This window comes from Molossus molossus, unplaced genomic scaffold, assembly GCF_014108415.1.
Source record: "Molossus molossus isolate mMolMol1 unplaced genomic scaffold, mMolMol1.p scaffold_m16_p_15, whole genome shotgun sequence".
Lineage (NCBI taxonomy): Eukaryota > Metazoa > Chordata > Mammalia > Chiroptera > Molossidae > Molossus > Molossus molossus.
In genome coordinates, this window is record NW_023425350.1 from 46,641,088 (window position 1) to 46,662,711 (window position 21,624).

Consider the following 21,624-nt stretch of genomic DNA (forward strand, 5'->3'; position numbering starts at 1 on the left):
AGATATAAAGAAGAAGGCTAAATTCAGACAGGCAACCTGACATCAAGAACTCAGGCTTAATGTTAAAGCCCTACTTTCCATACTTCCTCTTTGTAGGACCTTGAACAGATTATTTGACCTCACTGAACCTGTTTCTTCATCTATAAAATGGATGGTTGGGATTAAGTTGGACAATGTATGAATAAACACCTTGCACAATACCCATCACGTAGTGACTTGATAAATATTGATGCTCTCAGTTCACAGAAAACTTCAAGTTTGAATAGAGTTTTGAAGGCTTGGTAAATGGGCTCTCAAGACAGATAAGAATAGGAAATAAGAAAAAATTAGCAAATGTGACAATTTGGAGGTAACATGGTGCCAGTGGAGGAACCAGGTAGTTTTATCTGGCTGGAGCAAAGAGAGAGTATCTTAACCAACAAGGAGTTTCAAATAGATTGCAGTAATCCTGGCCAAAAATAATGAAGCCCTGAAATAAGGTATTGATTGTGGGATGTTAAACCAAATAATAGTTAAAGAATGTTAAGAATTTAATTTATAGTTGATTTAATTTTGGGGAGTGGGATAGGAATGGGGGAGCAGTCAGGTGTAACAGATTTCTGGACTTAAAATTCAGAATATTGTATAAAAACAAATGGTTTGGTTCGTTGTTGGTTTTGTTTTGTTTTTTTTTGAGTAGCGGTTAACTTCAGTTTTGGAATTGTAGAATATGAGATTAGAGTATGTAGAATGTCTTTAGGACATTCAGGTAAAGGCATTCAAGAATTTGGGTAGGCAGATCTGGAGTTTAGGCATCCCACAGATAGAGGTCTGGGCATTATGAGCATATAAAAACAAAAGCTGAATGAGATCTCTCAGGGGATAAGCATACAGGGAGGCCAACGCCTGGGAAACACTGACATTTTTGAGGCAGGTAGAAGAATCAGATCCATTGAAGGAGGAGAAAGAAATGATATAATAGGAGAATTAAGAAAGAATGCCTCTCAGAAACGCTTTTTCACTTAAAAATGTATTTTAGATACCTTTACTTATTAGTCATAGCTTTATCTTTAAAAAAAAAAGGCTACACTTTTTATTTGCCTGATTCCTTATTGATAGATATTTAAGTTATTTTTGGTTGCTTTTTTAAAAACAATGCAGGAATTAACAATTTTGTGGCAATATCTTTTCATGCTTGTGTGAATACATCTGTAAGATACATTCTCGCAGATGAAATTGCTTAGTCAACAGAATGTACGTTAAAATTTTGATATATTACTAAATTGCCTGGGTTATGTGTACCAATATATACTCCCACAGATAGTGTCTTTATTTTTATTTTTGAAGTGGCTTGCCTCCTAAATTGAGGGTAGTAGAATTTGAAAAATAAATAGTAGTTTTTATTTATTACTTTTATGCAAAATTCCATAATGAGAAAAAGAACACTTTCATTTTATCAAAATATTTGTTTCATTCAAATAATGTAATTTAAGAATGTGTTTTGTCCTTGCAAGTATCAGATCAAGGAGGAATCCTTTGTTCTAAAAGAAATTCTGTTTCCTCCTCTTATGTGCCAGAAGCAATAATTAGATTTAGGGGAAGTGGATCAGAAGGAAAGAGAATGATAGCATTATTGTGAGGTGGATTAAACTTAAAACAAAACTGATGCATGCAGACAGTTCTTGTCATTGTCATAGACATACTGACATGACCAAACAAATTTGGTGCTAAGCTTTTTTACAGAAATATTTTGAATTGTTTTTTCTTCTTGTAGCAAACTTTAAGCAATGGCTTCAAGTTCAGTGAGTTATTCTTATAAAACTGATCATTGAAGAGTTATGGTTTAGAAAATACTTACAGTAGAAATACTGCAAAAGTTTTAAGTTGCCAAAATCACACTTCTTACATAATTTAAAGGTAAAAAATACGGACACATGTCACAGCTTTTCAGTTCTTGTTTTGTTTTGTTTTGTTTTAATTACCTAACATTGTTTGCAATGCCTGTATGGAAGGACCACTGCCATCTCCTAACCTCCATGATACTAATAGTATTTGGGGGTAAATTGGCTTAGTTTTATTTTTAGTCATTCTCTAAATTCATCAGTATCCCTTTTGTCAGGCTTTTTTTTTTTTTTTTTTTTTTACTTTGGGTTGTGACCTATTTCTGTTTTGTAAAATCAATTTAGGGGGGTCATAACCAACTTTTAAGATAAAATGAAATAGAACTAAAAATATCAAGAGTACATAGAGAGTAAGAGTAAATAGTTTGGTGAAACTTTTTCCTTTTAAATGCATGTATGTGTAAGTTGGGTCACCACGCAAAATGTATTTTTTCTGTGGGTTATGAGGGTAAAGTTTGAAAATTTCTGCTTTATAGGACAGGCTAATTCTCAAATAATTTGTAACCAAAGATACAGTGGTGCACTGCAAGTAATAAATGTTACCTGTTTTCTTTTTTAGCCTTTCTACCTCTCAAGAGAAAGTAAAACTTTAAACCAAGCAATAACACCATTAAAAGGTCAACCAGCTAGAAATCTGCCATGGGAATTCCTTCCATAGTTTCCATGAAATTATTGGTACAGGTAGACCCACTTGTGGCATTACTTGTCTAAATACTACACCCTTATGTACTATCATGAGCACTATTTTGGAATGTGTTTATATTTGATTTTTCAACTATGCAAAGCTTTTGTTTTATGATAATTCCTCCAAGAGTGTCATATGTTACTATCTGTGGATAATTTATGACTATTTTTAAGTTTGGTTGATTGTCTGGTTTCCTTCTGTTGTCTCACATGTCTCTGTAAGTCATTTTTTTCTCAGTTGGTGGGTAGTCAAGGAACAAATTAAATTAAAATGAATAGATTTTGGCAGACATAGTTTATGAGATAAATCTACTGTTACATAGGTCATATTCTAAGGCCAATTTGTAAGTTTTAGATGATCTAAGATGTTGTCTGCCTCCTTCCTTATTAGCCCAGATAATTAGGTTGTAGTTTTATAACTGTTAGTGGATGTTTACTTTAAAAGGTGAGTTGCTGTCATGGTAGACATTTATAATATAGAGAGTAGCACTGTCAGAGGAAGCGCAGCTGCCAAGGTGCATATTTTGGTTACAGACTAGAGTGGTGTCTTTAGTTTTGAAAGTCCACAAAGTAGGTTTTTCTGTTTGTTTTTTCCCAAAATTCCCTGGGCTCTTGAGGTTTAACTCATCAGTCTTGACCAGAATGCTAATTTAAAACTTTACAGCAAGAAATTTCTTTCAAAACATGTCTGCTATTCATGTCTGCTGATTGCAAAATCTGTGGGAAAATTTCCATAAAGTACTAAAGAAAGTTTCTTGGAGCAAAGAATAAGAGCAAGGTAAATTAGATGGACTATCTAGGGTAGCATCAAACTCTTTTGACACCAGCTGACACCTCCACTTAGGCTGAGAAACTGCCTCAAATAAAAACAGATGTTCATATTAGCTAGTCTGTTAAAAATACATGAACACATTTTTGTCCTTTAGCTGATTGTCCCCCCAGCTTGCATATGAGTACCACTCCTCTCAACATTCTTTCTTCAGACACATTGCAGCACAAACGATTGTACTTGTTTTTTTTCTTATGTGTCACATTTCAAGCCAGCCTCTCTCAGATCACACTTACCTAGATTGAATTTAGATATTTCCTAATTTATTTGGTAGAACACTAGGACCAGAGCTGGGGTTATATAAATATAGAGTGAGGGGAGGTGTGAAAGAGGAGGGAGTTCAAGGATGGCCAGTGAAATAAATGCCCCAGCAAGAACAATGATACAGTAATGTATTCAATTCCTACTATGAGCCAGGCCCTGAGGATGTCTGTTCAACAACAGAGGCCTATGTCAGCATGTTTCTAGTCTTTTCAGCTCAAGTAAAGTAACTCTTACAAGAGTGGTTTCAGTGGAGTGGAAGGGTGGAAGCCAAATTGTGCTGGGCTGAGGAGTAAGTGGGAGGTTAGGAAGTAGAGATAGTGAATGGACAGGGCCCTTTCAAGAAGTTTGGTGTGAGAGGGAGGAGGAGAGCTAGAAGGGCACTGAAGGAAGTGGTTTGTTTTGTTTTGATCTGATTTGTTTAAGAATGATAGAGTTTTGAACATTTATAGGCTGATGAGAAAGCATCAGTAGTATGGAGAAATCCAAAGAGTCCCCTGAGCAAGCAATTAAGAAAATAAACTGAATGTCCAGGGGTTATCTATAGACAATATTATGGATGTTACCAAGATTTTAGTTAAGGGGCATGAAATTGAGGTAGTAGTTCCTGCTTTTAGTTTGTCAAGTTTTAGGAATGTTAAGGTGGAAATTAAAGTGGCTAATTCATTCTACAATAATATAACAAGGGCAGAGAGTACTGGGGGGAAACCTGTTTTCCAAGGATTAATGCATCTATCCTTATTGCTGCTTCCGTTCTTTTACCTTTGTTATCAGCAGTTATTCTATGTCATTTATTCAATTTCAATTAGAAGTGCCTTTTGAGAAAAATAGCTAGTAAACTCTCAAACATGGTCAGTTGATATGACAAGTTAAAGGTAAAACAATTTCTAGTGTTTTTCTTATTTAATTTTTACTGTGAAACTATATAGACATAAGTAAAATGGCTTATGGATTTACATAGGAGGCTAAAATATACAGTAAAACAAGCTTTTAGTAACATTCACTGAAGAGTGAATGTGTGTTGCTGCTTATGTTGTCATTTACATTATGTGCATGATATTTGTACTTTTGTGAATCATCCTTATTGACATCAAAACCAGGAAGATAAAAATTTTTGTTAATCATTTTTGGTAATCTGGCCTTTTGAGGCTGATCAATTTAGGTATAAAGATATTTTGCTGCTTATTTTCATTGTTTACCACATTTTTACCACTATTACATTAATATTGAAACAAAAGGTTCACTTCTTGGCATTTTTGTTGTTTATACTTTCCTCATTTTAGCTTGTAAGCACCTTTTTTTCTCCTTCAAGTTTTTTTGTAAGTTTCAGAAACCTTTGTCTGAACAGCTCAGAAATATTGTAGGGAAGACTAATTCTAACATTTGCTGTCAATTATTATATCAGGAGTTAATAATGCAGTAAGACATTTTTCAGATATTTTATTAGCTTGTGACTGATTCACCACTACTTACTAGTTATACTACTATGAGGGATTATTTAACCTCTTTAAGCTTTTATTGGTTCATCTGTAAAATGATGATAGTAATTCCTACCTTATAGCATAGTGTGAGGACTAAATGAGATAATTAATGATTGCTTTTCATAAAGTATCTACACATAGTAAGTTCTGAATACATATTAACTTGATATATTGGTGTAAGCAGAAAACAAAAGCCCATGGAATATACTATTTTTTTTTGTTGTTGTTGTTTTTTTTCCATCCTCACCCGAGGACATTTTTCCATTTTTTACTCAGATAGAGCGGGAAGGAGAGAGAGGAAGAGAGAGAAACATCGATGTGAAAGGGACACATCGAGTGGCCGCCACCCACACGACCCAACCAGGGCCGGGGACAAACTGCAGCCAAGGTACATGCCCTTAGCGGGAACCGAACCCGGGTCTCTGTGGACCGCAGGCTGACGCTCTAACCGCTGAGCCAAACTGGCCAGGGCGGAATATACTATTTTTAACAGATGTTTTAAATAATACTGCATATTGTTATACAGATGAAGTCATAGTGACATATTGATACAGTTGATACCTATGATGTCTTGGGTTTTTGTTTTTAAATTGACAAATTTGAAGGAATTATGAGATCTCTGAAAAATATTTAGCTTTGGGATTGTAGAAGTTTGATTAAGTAGCCTTAAAGTTTGTAGCCTGTGTTGAAGGGAGAGAGGATGTAAATCCTGACAACAAACAACAATAAAACTTTTCTCATTTCTTTACTAAAAAGCATCTATTTTTAGGGGCTTTCCTGTTTAATTGGCTGTCATTCAGCTAATATGCTGAGGACAAAGCACTCAAAAAGAGAAAATTTTAAAAGATCATTTTTGTAGATTTAAAAGTTTTAAGGAATGAAAACTTTTTCGACATTATGTTTTGGTCATCTCCAGATGTGTTAAAAACCAAAAAGTTAACTAAAAACAAAATCTTCATGTGGCTCAGAAGAAGAGTTCTTCTGTTTCTTTATGACAAGACGACTATTTATTTATTTATGTATTTATTTTAGTTATTATTTTATTTATTTTTTTAAATTAATTAATTTATTTTTGTTACAGATGTTCCTCCTTTTCCCCCCACTGATTCCCCCCTCCCTCCCTGCCCTGTCCCCAGCTTTGTTGTCCGTGTCCATTGTTCATGCATACATGCATATAAGTTCTGTGGTTTATCTGTCCCCCACCACCCCCTCTTCTGGGGATTGTCAGTCTGTACCCCACTTCCACATCTCAGTTACTACCCCGTTCCTCAGACTGTTATGCTCATTATGTTCCACAAATAAGTGAGATCATATGATACTTGTCTTTCTCTGTTTGACTTGTTTCACTTAGGATAATACTTTCCAGGTCCCTCCATGTCATCTCAAAGGATAAGAGATCTTTCTTTCTTACAACTGCATAGTACTCCATTGTGTATATGTACCTCAGCTTTTTTATCCATTGTCTACTGATAGACATTTGGGCTGTTTCCAGATCTTAGCTATTATAGGAGATGACTCTTTTTTTAAATTTTATTTTTATTGACTTTATTAGGGTGACCTTTGTTAATAAAGTTATAGGTTTCAAAGGTGTACAAGTCTATGATACATAAGACAAGATGACTCTTAGCAGGAAGGTAAACTGGGCAGATTCATTGACAATACATTTTCTTTTTTTTTTTTTCCTCACCCGAGGACACTTTTGCATTTATCTTCAGATAGAGCAGAGAGGAGAGAGGATGGAAGAGAGAGAAACATCGATGTGAGAGAGGCACATCGAGTGGCTGCCATCCACACGACCCCAACCGGGGTCAGGGACAATCCGCAACCGAGGTACATGCCCTTAGTGGGAACTGAACCCAGGCCTCTCTGGTCCGTGGGCCGATGCTCTAACCGCTGAGCCAAACCAGCCAGGGTTGACAATACATTTTAATAGTATCTTAAAACTCCCATGAGGATATTACAATAATGATTTGAATAATTGGAACTACTGCAATAGCAGGCAATATTTGTAATGCAAATTGATGTTGTTAATGGCTTATGTAACATTTTCACTCATTTTTCTAAAGAAAATACAGATTTTTTTCTTTCTTCGCTTACCAAAATGATTTAATAAATGACTAATTATAAACCTCAGACATATTGTGGTAAAAAGATAGTGATCTTTTTGTGTGTGATCCATTAAATAAACCTTTCTATTGTAGTTTGTACTATCTACATCCGTAGCATAACTTCAGATACAGTTGTCTTTTCCTTTTTCTTACCATCATCCTTCCTTCTTGGGTTCTTCTCCTCACCTACTCACTCCCCATCCCAGTCCCTATAAAAATAAGTTTGAAGTGAAGGGTCCTCAGTAAAGCTCTATTGTATAATATAGGTGTGCTTATCTGACCTTGAAAGTTGATGTATACAGTGATGCTGTTGGTACTCTGTAAAAAAGATGGGAATGTCTGTGTTGAGTTTTTAGTTTATCTGGAAGAAACATAGGGCCTGCCTCTATGTCTTAGAGAAATATGTAAAATCCTTTCCATCACAACCCAGCACCTTCTTAGAAGTCTGTCTTCTACCTGGGTGGCACCTACAGTCAGTTTGCTTCAAGGTACTGGGTGACAACTTCTATGTTGCATTATCCTGTTCCACCTCAAAGCTTACATCTTTTAACAGACTGGTCCCTTGAATTGTTTCAGATGTTATGGTCTCAGTCCTTAAACCTTAGGTGTTGTTTCCTATTTTCTAGGGATTGGTTATAGAAATTAGCAATAAAGTCAACTTCATGTATTTTTAGTATGGTTTTAGTAATATTTTTTTTATCCTCACCTGAGGACATTTATCCATTTTTTTATTCAGCTAGAGCGGGAGGGAGAGAGAGGAAGAGAGGGAGAGAGAGAAACATCAATGTGAAAGGGACACATTGAGTGGCTGCCACCTGCGTGACCAACCAGGGCCGGGGACAAACTGCAACCGAGGTATGCGCCCTTAGCGGGAACCGAACCCGGGTCTCTCTGGACTGTCGGCCGATGCTCTAACCGCTGAGCCAAACTGGCCAGGGCTAGTAATATTTTAATAGAGTAATATTTTTCTTAAATGACTTTTAGTGACCTTTTAAAGTATATGCAGAGTCATGTGAATGATTATGCCAACTAAGCAAACATTGGCTTCGATTTGGTTAAGGTTAAATTATAATTTGAGCCACAGACTTGGTAAAAGTTAAAATGTGATGATAGTTGATAATTGACTGAGTGCACAGAATGTACCAGGTACTGAAGGTCTGTTTTCTGTAATTCTCACAACAGCATTGAAAGGTAGAAACTGCTAGCCCTTTTTTATACATAGGAAACCGAAACTTAGATAAAGCAAATTCATAGTAAGTGAGGAAACTGGATTCTGACCCTAGGATTCATTTTACTCTAAGTCCAAGATCTTTTTCCCATATCAAAGTCCAAGATCTTTCTACCTATCACTAGAGACATACATATACTGCCTTAAATCCCAGAATAAGGCAAGGTATAAATAAATAAACTTTTAAAAACAGAATGGTATATTTATAACTATGGTCATATATTCATTCACTTTTAGTGTAGTTGCTGTTAATCTAAGTATGTTGACTTTCTGAGAAACAGTTTTTGCTTTTTATTGATGTATAACATACGCATAGTAAAACACACAAATCTTTTATGTGTACAGTTGGATGAATTTTTACAAATGTTTGTGCTTGAGTACCTGGGTTGCAGTTTTGATCCCTGGCCCCAGTCAGGGTCTTGTGGGAGGCAACCAGTTGATGTGTCTCTCTCACATCAATGTTTCTCTCTGTCTGTGTCTCTCTGTGTGTGTGTGTGTGTCTCTTTCTCTCTCTCCCTCCCACCCTTCCACTCTATCAAAAAATCAATAGAAAAATATCCTCAGGTGAGGAATAACAAAACAAACAAATAAATATTTGTGCCTGTGTAACTGCTACCCAGATCAAGAAATAATGTTAACATCCAGTAGGCTCTTTTTTGTACTCTTCCAGTCAGTATTCGACCCTCTATAAGTAACCATTATTTTGAATTACCACTGTAGATTAGTTTTGCCTGTTTTGAACTTCATAGAAATGGAATCATATAGTATGTATGTATTTTGTGTGTATTTATATGGCTTTTTTTTCACACATGTCTGTAATGGTCATCCATGTTGTTTCCTGTAGTAATAATTCATTTCATTGTCATGTATCCCATTGTATGTATATACCATGGTTTATTTAACCGTTCTCCTGTTGATAGATATTTGGGTTATTTTTAGTTAAGAATAAAGTTGTCATGAATATCTTGTACATATCTCTCAATGTATATATGTCCTCACTTCTGTGGTGCACATACCTGGTACATGTAGTAGATACTGCCAAACAGTTCTCCAGATTCGTATACCAGTTTGCACTCCCACCATTAAAGTATGAGAATCCCAGTTGCTCTTTGCCATAAGAGGCTATAGTTAACAATTGTTTTGTTTTAATTTTAGCTATTTTGGTAGGTGTGTAGTGGTGTCTTATTATGGTTTTAATGTGAATTTTCCTGATAACTTTTCATATGCTTATTGGTCTTTGGATATCCTCTTTTGTGAAATTCCTGTTTTTCTCATATTGATTTGTAGGACTACGTTACATATTCTGGATATGAGTTCTTTGATAGTTACATTTATTACAGATATCTCCTCCCAACAGTGCTTACCTCTTTACTCTCTTAATGTTCCTTTTTTTTTAACCCTCAACCAAGGATATTTTTTTCATTAGAGAGAGTGGAAAGGAGGGAGGTAAGAAGGAATGAAGGAGAGAGAGAAACATCAATGTGAGACTTCGATTGGCTACCTCCCATGTGCACTCCAACCAGGGCTGAGAATCGAACCTGCAACCCAGCACTGGGAATCGAACCCAACACCCTTTGGTTTGTGGGCCAACGCTCTGACCACTGCGCCAAACCAGCCAGGGCAGTTATCTTTTGATGAACATAAAATTTTAATCTTAATGAAGTCTATCAGTTATTTCTTTTATGATTACTGCTTTCTGGGTCTTGTTTAAAACATCATGTCTTCCCTAAGGTCATGAAAATAATCTTTAAAATTATCTTCTGAAAGGTTGATTGTTTTATCTTTCACATTTAGGCCTACAGTCAATCCAGAACTGATTTTTTATATATATATATATATATATATATATATGTTTTATTGACCTTAGAGAGATTGAGGAGGGGAAAAGGAGAGAGAAGCATCGATGATAGAAGAGAACCATCAATAGGCTGCCTCATGCACTCCCCTTACTGGGTATCAAACCCACAACCCAGGCATGTACCCTGACCAGGAATTGAACGAACAACTTCTTGATGCATGAGATGATGCTCAATCAACTGAGCCACATCTTCCATACTGGAGCTGATTTTTGTATAAGATGTTAGGTAGAATCAAATATTTTTTTCCACCTGTGTGGATATTCAATTGATCTAGCACCATTTGTTGAAAAGGCTATATTGTACCCTAGTTTCTCTCTGATGTTATTTCTCACGGACAGATCTCCACAGAGTACAGGAGATCTGTCCAAATTCTATAAATTCATGTTCTAACTACCTTTAAGATACCCCATTTAATGCTCAATCATGAGAGCCTCATGTCTACTATTTGTGCATACTATGGTTTCAGTCTTTTCTAGATACCCCCGTTACTTGTTTACTCCTCTTTAATAGGTCTCAGAATAAGCAGACATACAAATAGCCAGTTAAACACACATCTCTCCCTGTGTACGCACACATACGTGTGCTTGTTTAGGTTATAAAGAAATTGGATGACTGATTAGGACTCCCTGTGGTGTGAAGTAAGTAGTCCATTAGGAAGCATGAAGAAACATCTATTGAGGTTGCTATGTGCTAGACACAGTCGGTAGCTCATCTATCATTTTTTCTTTTTCCTGTTAAGTAGAAATAACTATTTAAAGTCTATATTGTCTGTGTAAAAAAAATGTGTATTTGTCTAAGTCAGGCTTAGTAGGTAAATTCATGAAATAGATAATACTTCAATTAACAAATATTGGTGAATTGGTCTGGACACAGAAGAATTTTCTGGAAAGTTTCGGGCCTTCTCCATACTGGCTGGTTGGCATTCTTGGCTGAAACTTGGGAGTGGCACTCTCATAGGTTTCTGAAGGGCGGGTTGGGCCAGAGCCAGGACCTGATTAAGGGGAGTGTGACATAGATTTGAAAAAAGTGGAAGTGATCATAGTCTGGGAGGCTGGTAGAGCCTGTTACATCTAGAAAGAGAAAAAGAGAGTGTACTTTGCCAAGGTGTGACAGAAAGAAAAACTACTCTCTGTGTTGTTGGTTTGGTTACAAAGTCCCTGATACAGATCTTTATATTTGCCTTAATATCTCAGTTCAAAATAGGCCTTAAACCAATAAAATATTTCATTTTTCAAACAACAAAACATTTTAGAAAAAGCAATAGTTTAACCATGAACAGATTTTACTAGAAACAAACATCACAGATGTTTCTTCAAAAATAAAGTAATATGGGAATGTAAAGTGGTACAGCACTCTGGAAAATACTTTGGCAGGTTTTTTTCTTTTTTTACTAAACTAAACATGCACCCCTCATAGGACCCAGTAATCACACTCTTGGGCATTTATCCCAGAAGAATGAGAACTTATGTTCACACAAAAACCTGTACATAAATGCCCTTAGCATCTTTATTATATGTACTAGTTAAATATACAGTTAGTATATATGTTATTAATGTAGTATACATACTATTTATAATAATAAAATACTGGAAATAACCCATATGTCTTTCATTTGGTGAATGGTTGAATAAACTGGTATATCTGTACAGTGGAATGCTAGTTAACAATAAAAACGATTGGCCTATTGACACATGCACCAATCAGGATGGACTTTAAAGGCATCTTTCTACTGAGTGAAAAAAGTTTAACCTCAAAAGGTTACACGCTGTATGATTCTGTTTACATAACAAAATAGAAATGACAGAACTATGGAGATGGAGAACAAATTAGTGGTTGCCCAAGGACAGGGGAGGGGTGGGGGAGTAGGGGTAGTTCAGTATCCTGATAATGGTGGTAGTTACACACATCTGTACATGGGATAAATTGACCAGAACTACACACAAACACAAAGGACTGCAAGGTTTGTGTGTGTGTGTGTGTGTGCGTGTTTTTGTTGTTGTTTTTTTTTAATGATAAACTTTGTAAGGTCTGTAGTCTTGTTAATAGTAATCTATTAATAAGGTCAATTTCCAGTTTTGCTATTTTACTAGAGTTATATAAGATATCACCATTAAGGGGAGCTGGATGAAGGATACACAGGACTACTGCTTTTGCACCTTTCTGTTAGTCTATTGTTATTTCAAAATAAAAGTTTAAAAAAATAAGGTATATTGTACACCTATGTATCTTAGCAGCATTATTCACAGTAACCAAAGGTGGAAGCAACCCAACTATCCATCAACAAATTAGAGCCAGTGTGACTCAGTTGGTTGAGTGTCATCCCATGCACTGAAAGGTCTCCGGTTTGATTCCCAGTCAGGGCGCACATGCCTGGGTTGAGGACTGGGTCCCCAATCCCCAGTAGGGAGGTGTGCAGGAGGTGGCCGATTGATATCTTACTCTCATGTCAATGTTTCTCTCTTCCTCTCCCTCTTCCTCTCTCTCTCTAAAAAAATCAATAAAAATATTAAATAAATAAAATAATAAAGCCAGTCACAAAAGGACAAATACTATATAATTCCTTTTATGAAATATCTAGGGTAGTCAGATTCATAGAAACAAAGTAGAATGGTGATTGCAGGAGCTAAGGGGTGGTAGAGTGGGGAGGGGGAATGGGGAGTTACTATTTTGAAAGATTAAAAACAGTTCTAAAGTTGGATGGTGATAAAGATTGCAAAACAGTGTAAATGTACTTAATGCCATTGAACTGTACACTTAAAAATGGTTAATATGGCCCAGCCGGTATGGCTCAGTGGTTGAGCATCAACCCATGCACCAAGAGGTCGCTGGTTTGATTCCTGGTCAGATTCCCATGCCCAGATTCCCAGTGGAGGGTGTGTAGGAGGCAGCCAGTCCATGTTCTTTCTCATCACTATTTCCATCTCTCTCCCTCTCCCTTCCTCTATCTCTAAAATCAATAAAGGGAAAAAAATTTTTTTAAAGAAAAGGTTAATATGGTAAATTTTGTTATGTATATTTTGCCAAAATTTTTAAAAATAAGGTATAAGTAACATGTTTATTGTAAAGCATGCATATTTAAATACAAATATAAATCTCCTTTTTAAAATTTTTTTCATTTTGAAATGGTCAGAGATTTATAAAAAGTTGCAACTTCAGTACAAATAAAGTTTTTTTCTGAAACCGTTTGAGACTTACCAACCCAATGTCTGTCTCTCCCAAATATTCTAAAGTGCATTTCCTACAACCAAGGACATTCTCTTACATAATTGCAATACTTATCAAAATCAAGAAATTAGCATCAATACATTGCTTCTATCTAATCTTTAGATTCTATTCAAGTTTCATAACCACCCCAATAATGATCTTTATAAAAAGGGAGTTGAGAATGAAATGCTGCATTTACTTGTCATGTCTCTTTAGTCATCTTCAAATCTGGAACAGTTCTTCAGTTTTTCCTTAACTTTCATGACATTGATACTTTTGAAGACTGTTTTGTAGACTGTCTCTCAAGTTGAGTTTATCTGAAGTTTCTTTGCAACTCAATTCAGGTTATATACTTTAGGCAGTATATTCCAAAAAGTGATTCTGTGTTCTTTTCATTGCATTTATCAGGTGATGCATGATTTCAATATTTCCATTACTAATGATGTTCACTTTGATCACTTGATTAAGTGTCAGGCTTCACCACTGTAAAGTTACACTTTTTCCCTTTGTAATTATATTGTGGGGAACTATTTTGAAGCTGTGCATATCCTGTTCCTCATCTGACTTTCAGTTTATTCACCTACATGTTTATTTCTGTGAGAACTGATAGTTTATTATTTTAGTCCGTGGATTATAATCAATTATTATTTTTATTTGACGCTTAAGTTGTCCTTGATTTAACTAGTCAAAGCCCCTTTGAACCGATATTTGTGTTCTTTTGACATGTTTCCATCATTATGAATGTTTTAAATTTTAAAAAAAGAATCATGATACTAATGACTACATAGTATGCCATTGTAAGAATATAACATAATTTATTTAAATAATCCCTTTGGAGCATTTTTGTATAGGATAGGCAGACTGCCTTCTGGAAGCTTTGTAACAATTTGCACACCCACCAGCAATAAGTGTGTGCAAGTGTCTATTTCTCCACATTCTCATTAACAACCAGAGAGTATTTTTAAATAATAAGAACTTCATAATTACAGGGAAACTGTTATAGGTCAAATTACCCTGTACAAGAAACATTGGAAGGAGTTACCAGAACTCCAAACAAGGGAATAAAATAGGCTTTATATATCTTTAACTGTTTTTTTCCTTTTCTCTTTAAATCAGCAGTGCAAAAGAAGCTATCTCAGAACTAAAGCAGTTATCTTCTTTATGATACTGATTTCATAAGGAAGACAGTTTAAAGTAGATATATTACAATGAGGCCCTTTACTTTTCTCATGGCATGCTCATTTCTTTAAAGTAACTTTCAGTGACTGACCAGTCACTGACCTCAAAGATCCTTTTTAAAATTCTGAAGCCATTCTCTACTAACCAGCTGTATGATCTTTGGGACAGTTGACCATCAGTTGGCCCCATTTTCCTCATCTCTAAGGTACCTTCTCCCTAAAACTGAAAGATCATATGAAATTTTATTCTGAGAGTTGGAAGAAAATAATTTTTTTAGCTGCAAAACTAGTTGAATTTTGTAATAAACATTTTTCATCATGTATCTAACTGGCAACTGTGAATTGCAGGAAGTATCAATTAATTGTTTATGGGTTAATTTTATTGTAGGACTTTGGTTGTTAATCCTGCCTTTGCTTTTAATGTTAATCTGTCTTGTGCCCCTTTTTACTGTTTAGTACAGAGGAACAGAGAAACCCAGACATGGATTCCATTTAAAAATTAAATGTATAGCCCTGTCCGGTCTGGCTCAGCGCTTAGAGCGTCGGCCTGCGGACCAGAGAGACCTGGGTTCAGTTCCCGCTAAGGGCACATATCTCGGTTGCAATTTGTCCCCATCCCCAGTTAGGGTTGTGTAGGTGGCAACCAGTCCATGTTCCTCTCTCTATCTCTTCCTCCCTCTCCCTTTCGCTCTGTCTGAAGATAAGTGCAAAAAATGTCCTCGGGTGAGGATTAAAAAAAAAAGAATTAAGTGTATAAAAAAAAAAAAAAAAAAAGACATGACAAGGTAAAGGATATGGGAAGGATTACTCAGTAAATGGAATTATTATAATTGCTTGGCTATTTAGGGGAAAAACTTTACTTAGACTATTGCTTTAGATCATACACTAAGTTCTAGACAGATTAAAAATTAAATATTAAAAATACACTCCAAAAGTAGAAGAAAATGAAAGTGATACTATTTATTAAATCTTAAGCTTATATGACAACAAAATAATGAAGAAAATTACTAAAAAGAAGATCAATTGGCTTGACTCCTTAAAAATTAATTTGGGAAAACAGTTTGGCAGTGTCTTAAGGAGTTAAATATACACACTATATCCCAGCATTCACACTTCTGGGTACTTAAAGAAACAGTTCTCATAACAATCTGTACATAAATGTTCAAGGCAGCTTTATTTGTAATTATAAAATACAGGAAACAACCAAAATGTCCTACATGGAGTGAATGGAGAAACAAAACTGGTACATCTGTGTAATAGAATACTAGTAAGCAGTAAAAAGGAATGAACTATTGATACATGCAACAACATGGATAAATCTCAAGGGTATTAGGCTGAGAGGGAAAAAGCCAGCTTCAAAGGGTTATATGTTGTATGATTCCATTTATATAACACCCTTGAAGTGTTATATATAAGCAAATTGTAATGATGGACAATAGGTCAGTGGTTGTACAAGTTAGGGTTTAGGGAAGGATGTGACTATTAATGGTAAACAAGAGGGAATTTCTTTACATTGATGAATATTACTAAACTATTTTTGTAACAGTTCTTATCCCAATTGTAGTGATGGTAACTCACATCTAATCTACATATGTGATAAATATTCTAGAACTACACACACATGCACACACATACATATACAACACACAAAGAAGAAAACTGGTGAAATCTAAACAAGATCTGGAGCAGAGTAAGAGTGGCGTACTGATGTCAGTTTTCCTGGTTTAATCATGTCCTATCATTATTTACCATATTATCGGCAAACTGAGTGGAATATACATGATGACTCTATTTTTCAACTTCTTAGGCATCCTAAATAATTTCAAAATTGAAAGTCATAAAAATTAAACTGGTACATGCAGACAATGGAATACTATTCAATGCTAAAAAGAAATGAGCTATCAAATCATGAAAAGACATGGAGTAACCTTAGATAAATATTACTAAGTGAAAGAAGCTAACCATACAGTATGTACAGGCTATATATATATACTGTATGATTCCAATTATATGGCATTCTGGAAAAAGCAAAACTACAGAGACAGTAAAAAGATCAGTGGTTTCCACAGGCAGGGGAGACGGAGGGGTGAATAGGTGGAACACAGAGGATTTTTAGGGCAGTGAAATTACTCTTTATGAGACCGTAATGGTAAACACACATCTTTATACATTTGCCCAAACCCAAGGAATGCATAACACCAAGAGTAAACCCTAATATAAACTTTGGACTTTGGGTAATAATGATGTGTTGATGTAGGTTCATCAGTTGTAATAAACATACCATTCTTGTGGAAGATGTTCATAATAAGGGAGGAAATGCATGAATGGGGCAGGGCATATGTGGGAAATCTCTGTACCTTCTGCTCTTTTGCTGTGAACTTAAAACTACGCTAAAGAAATAAAGTTTATTAAAACAACAACCCCATCCCCCCACAAATAAACAGAATCAATTTGGGTCACAAATAAACACTGAAAAGCAGAGTGAGGAAAATATTTGTAGCAATTATTAGAGATACAATTTTTATGTGTTTTATTTATAAAGAGCTCATACCAATTCATAAGACAAGCCCTGAGTAAACTGGAAAGAGGGCTTAAGAGAATAATCAAGTGGCCCTGGCCAGTTTGGCTCAGTGGTTAGAGCATTGGCCTACAGACCAGAGACCCGTGAGACCCGGGTTTGATTCCAGCCAAAGGCACGTACCTTGGTTGCGGATGGACCCCAGCCCTGGTCAGGGTCACACGGGAGGCAACCAGTCGATGTGTCTCTCTCACATTGATGTTTCTCTCTCTCTTTCTCTCCCTCTCTCCTCCCCCTCTCTCCCTCCCTACTAATCTGTCTGAAGATAAATGGAAAAATATCCTTGAGTGAGGATAAAAAAAATATATAAATAAGAGAATAAGCAAGTGCCCCAAAAGAGAATTTTATAGATACACTTTTGTATTTGTTTGAAATTTGTTGGAATCCCCAAATTCAGTAATGTGCTACCAATGCCCTTGGAAACATATCCGAGAAGAGAAAGATAAATTTTTGCATATTTTTATAGCTGTGAACAGTAATGTTACCTAAGAAGAAAATAGTTTTAAAGATACAAAACACTGTAAATTTGCATTGTTTGAAATAGCTTAGAGAATTCTGAAAGATCTTGTTATATGCAGTCTATCCTCAAAAAATATCTTTTTTTTCCCAGGTGTAAATTAATTATCTGAAAGCAACTGAACAATGGAGCCAGACGTCATTCGAATGTACTCTTCATCTCCACCACCACTGGACAATGGAGCTGAGGATGAGGATGAGGATGAATTTGGGGAATTTGGTGGGTTTTCAGAAGTTAGCCCTTCTAGTGTAGGGTTTGTTGATTTTGAAACACCAGATTGTACTCGTCCCAAGGAAGAGTTTGTACCTTCAAACCATTTTATGCCAATTCATGATTTTTCAGAAAATATAGATAGCTTTACAAGCTTTAAGTCCATTAAAAATGGGAATGGTAAGGACATCACTGCTGAACTTTCCTCTCCTATTGAAGGACAGTCTAGTGTTTTGCTCTCTACCACCAGCAAAGAAGTAATTCCATCTGAAACTTTAGATACTTCTATTGATGGCATAGAAAGTCCAGGAGATTTAAATAAAATAGTGGAACAGAGACAGAATGCTGGAACACCTGAAAGTTTCTCTCCAGGAGATTTTAGAACTGATATGAATGTTGTTCATCCAAACAAGCATTTAGAGAGCTGCAATGGTGAAAAGCCTCCTTGTCTGGAGATTCTAACAAATGGATTTGCAGTATTGGAAACTGTAAATCCTCAGGGAACAGATGATCTGGACACTGTAGCGGATTCAAAAGGAAGAAAGCCTCTTAACACTCATGGTACTGAGTATAATTTAGACTGTGCACATAGTCCTGCTGAGGAATTTGCAGATTTTGCCACATTTTCCAAAAAGGAAAGGATACAGCTAGAAGAAAGAGGGTGTGCAGTTTTAAATGATAGAGAAACACTAGCCATTCAGGAAAACAAAATTAATAGAGTTGAACTGAATTCTGTTAAAGAAGTGTTTTTGGGTAGAAGCTTTGATGATAAAGAACACATCGAAGGAGAGGATCAGGTTTGCCTTTCAGAAACAAGCATGAAGAATAACAGAGGTCTCAGTACTAAAAAACAAGGCCTTCCATCATTGCAACAGGATGAATTTTTAAATTCAAGTGTGCAATCAAAGGCTTGGAGTTTAGTAGACTCAGCTGATAATTCAGAAGCCAATAGGAGAGAACAATGTAAAACTGAGGAAAAACTTGATTTATTTACTTCTGAATGTACTGACATATGCATGGATTCTATTAAAACCTTTGATGCTGATGATGAAGTTAGTTCTCTCAAAGAAGAAAGTAGAAAGTTTACTGCTTCCCAAAACCCTAGCATTGATCCCACAGAAGAAAATGTTTTGGATGATTCTCTAAGTGTAAAAAATGGTGATAGTAGTAACGACTTTGTGACTTGCAATGATACCAATGAGGATGATTTTGGTGACTTTGGTACAGCCAGTGGCACAGCTCCACCTTTTGTTACTGGTACTCAAGATTCAGTGAGTGATGTCATTTTTGAAAAGTCCTCAGAGCACTTTCCACATGTTAGTGACCCAGGTGATGACTTTGTAGAATTTGGGGATACTAATGCTGTTTCTTGCCAAGAGGAAATTGTATTGACCGAGTCAGGCCAAAAACAGAATTCTGATCATTTTTCAGAGGAATGTAACTTGGAAAGAAAGTCTATAGGAACTGAACCTCCCTCAAAACTAAAAATCGGGCAAGAAGGTGAGTTTGGAGATTTTGATTCTGTGCCAAATATTCAAGATGACAGCAGTGCTTTTCAAGACCCTGATGATTTTGCAGAGTTCCGTTCAGCTAGTCCTAACCAAATTGTAGGTTGGAATGCTTTTGAGGATGAACAGAAAGATAGTTGCTCTTGGGCTGCTTTTGGAGACCAGCAGGCTGCTGAATCTCATCATCGAAAAGAAACCTGGCAGTCTCATAGGACAGATGAAAAGACTAATACCCCAGAAACCCTCGAAACACCCAGTGTCCCTTTAGCAGCTTCCAGAGGAGCAGTTGCTGGTGGCCATGTACAGGAAACAGCCACTTCCATTCAGGTATTTACTAATTTTCTCTATTTTATATTACATAGGCTGTGGAGACTTCTAATTTAGCTTTTCAAAAAAATGTTTTAATTGGGTACCTGTTAAGGAGTCTCTGTATGATATATAATGCTTGCCTGATTTGTAGATCAGTTACATCTTTCTAAAGCCTTTGCTAAACTTGAAATAGTCCTTCAATAATGCTTGGTAAAACTTTTCTTTATCTCTGAGTTTTTTTAATATTTAAAGAATATTATCAACTTGGTGTTTTGATGAATGTAAATATTACTTATGTAAAAATTTATTAATTAGCTAATTATTCCAGTGAATCCTTCAGTTTTTACTTTTACAGTGATTTTAAACAAAGGCTAAACTGAGATTTAGAAGACTTTTTTTTAAGCTTCAGAAAACAATTATCTTTTAATGTTGTCTATCAGAGACTAGGAAACTGAAGTACAGTTTTGAAAGCATGAGAGAGCAAGCAGAATTTAAAATCTCAACCTGTGCTGAAGGCTATAGGGACTTGACGGATAGAAAAAGAATTTGAGCCCTGGCCAGTTTGGCTCAGCGGTTAGAGCGTTGGCCCGCGGACCAGAGAGACCCGGGTTCGGTTCCCGCTAAGGGCACGTACTTTGGTTGCAGTTTGTCCCCGGCCCCAGTTGGGGTCAGCCAGTCGATGTTTCTCTCTCACATAGATGTTTCCTTCTGTCTCTTCCTCTCTCTCTCCCTCCTGCTCTATCTGAAGATAAATGCAAAAAAAAAAAAAAAAAAAAAAGAAGAAGAAGAAGAAAGAAAAGAAAAAGAATTTGAAAAAAGCAGATTTGGACCTCATAATTTAACACCTACTAAAAGACCTGGGATAAGGGTGTGAGAGAGATTGAGGTTTAGACATAGTAAGAGACAACCATGGTTGACTTATTGTGGCTGTATTTATTTGCTTATAATTTCTTGCAGATGTACACTTAACAGTTACTCTTCTTGTTGAGTAGAGATGTCAAGGAGAATATTTTTTATCCCCCTATACTTTATCCTTTTCTGGTCTAGTCTCTTTCAGAGAAGATTCATTAAGATTTATTTTTATCTAAAGTAGCCCCTAGAGGTGCAGCTTGATACCCAAGTTTTTCCCCAGGCTGGAGTTGTACCCTGTGCTAAATTTTACCTTTCCTCAACCCCAGGGATGGGGAAGAGAACACTTGAAAATAACTGCTTTATACTGACAATTTCTATATGTAATACTTGGTTTTCAGACTTACTTTAAAGATAGTGAGAATAAAATCAACATCTATAAACTCTACATCTCCAGTTATCTTTTGCTAAGAAAACCATTTTTAATTGAAAATATTTTCAAAGTCTGAATGTTAATTGAAATGCTTCTGCCTCATTGCTTAACACCTTTAATACTTTAAGACATTGTCGAAATTATGGTATTACCAATTGGTGTACACAGCTAATCACTTTTCACTTGACTTAGAGTGTCTTAATAGCTTAATTTGCTAATTCCATTATTACATGGTTTGGCTAATATGTATTATTTCTGATGAGGAATTTATTATTGAGGCAGAAGCTTACAATTGTAAACAAGGAGTTAATTAATTATACAATGCAAAGCAAAGACTGCTGGTTTTGACCTAGTCCTTTTCCTAGTTTCATCTTACTAGAGTATAGGGTGACACTGGTATTGGATAATCTTTAATTTATAGCCTTAGAACTTTTAACATCATCAGATAATGAATTTTTTAAAGTTTGACCACTTTAAAAAGGAATTGTTTTTTTGCATCATACAAGTT

At 35.8% G+C, this 21,624-nt stretch overlaps 1 protein-coding gene across 6 annotated transcripts in view; it reads left to right on the forward strand.

Annotated features, from left to right (window-relative positions):
• The window catches only part of AFTPH (aftiphilin), a 72,704-nt gene that overhangs the window by 12,937 nt on the left and 38,143 nt on the right, over positions 1-21,624 (forward strand). For all 6 annotated transcript variants that reach the window (XM_036262401.1, XM_036262397.1, XM_036262398.1 and 3 more), the window contains exon 2: positions 17,901-19,852. In XM_036262401.1, coding sequence (XP_036118294.1) covers positions 17,933-19,852 — 1,920 coding nt within the window. In that variant the 5' untranslated portion in view covers positions 17,901-17,932. The remainder of the gene's footprint in view (positions 1-17,900; positions 19,853-21,624) is intronic.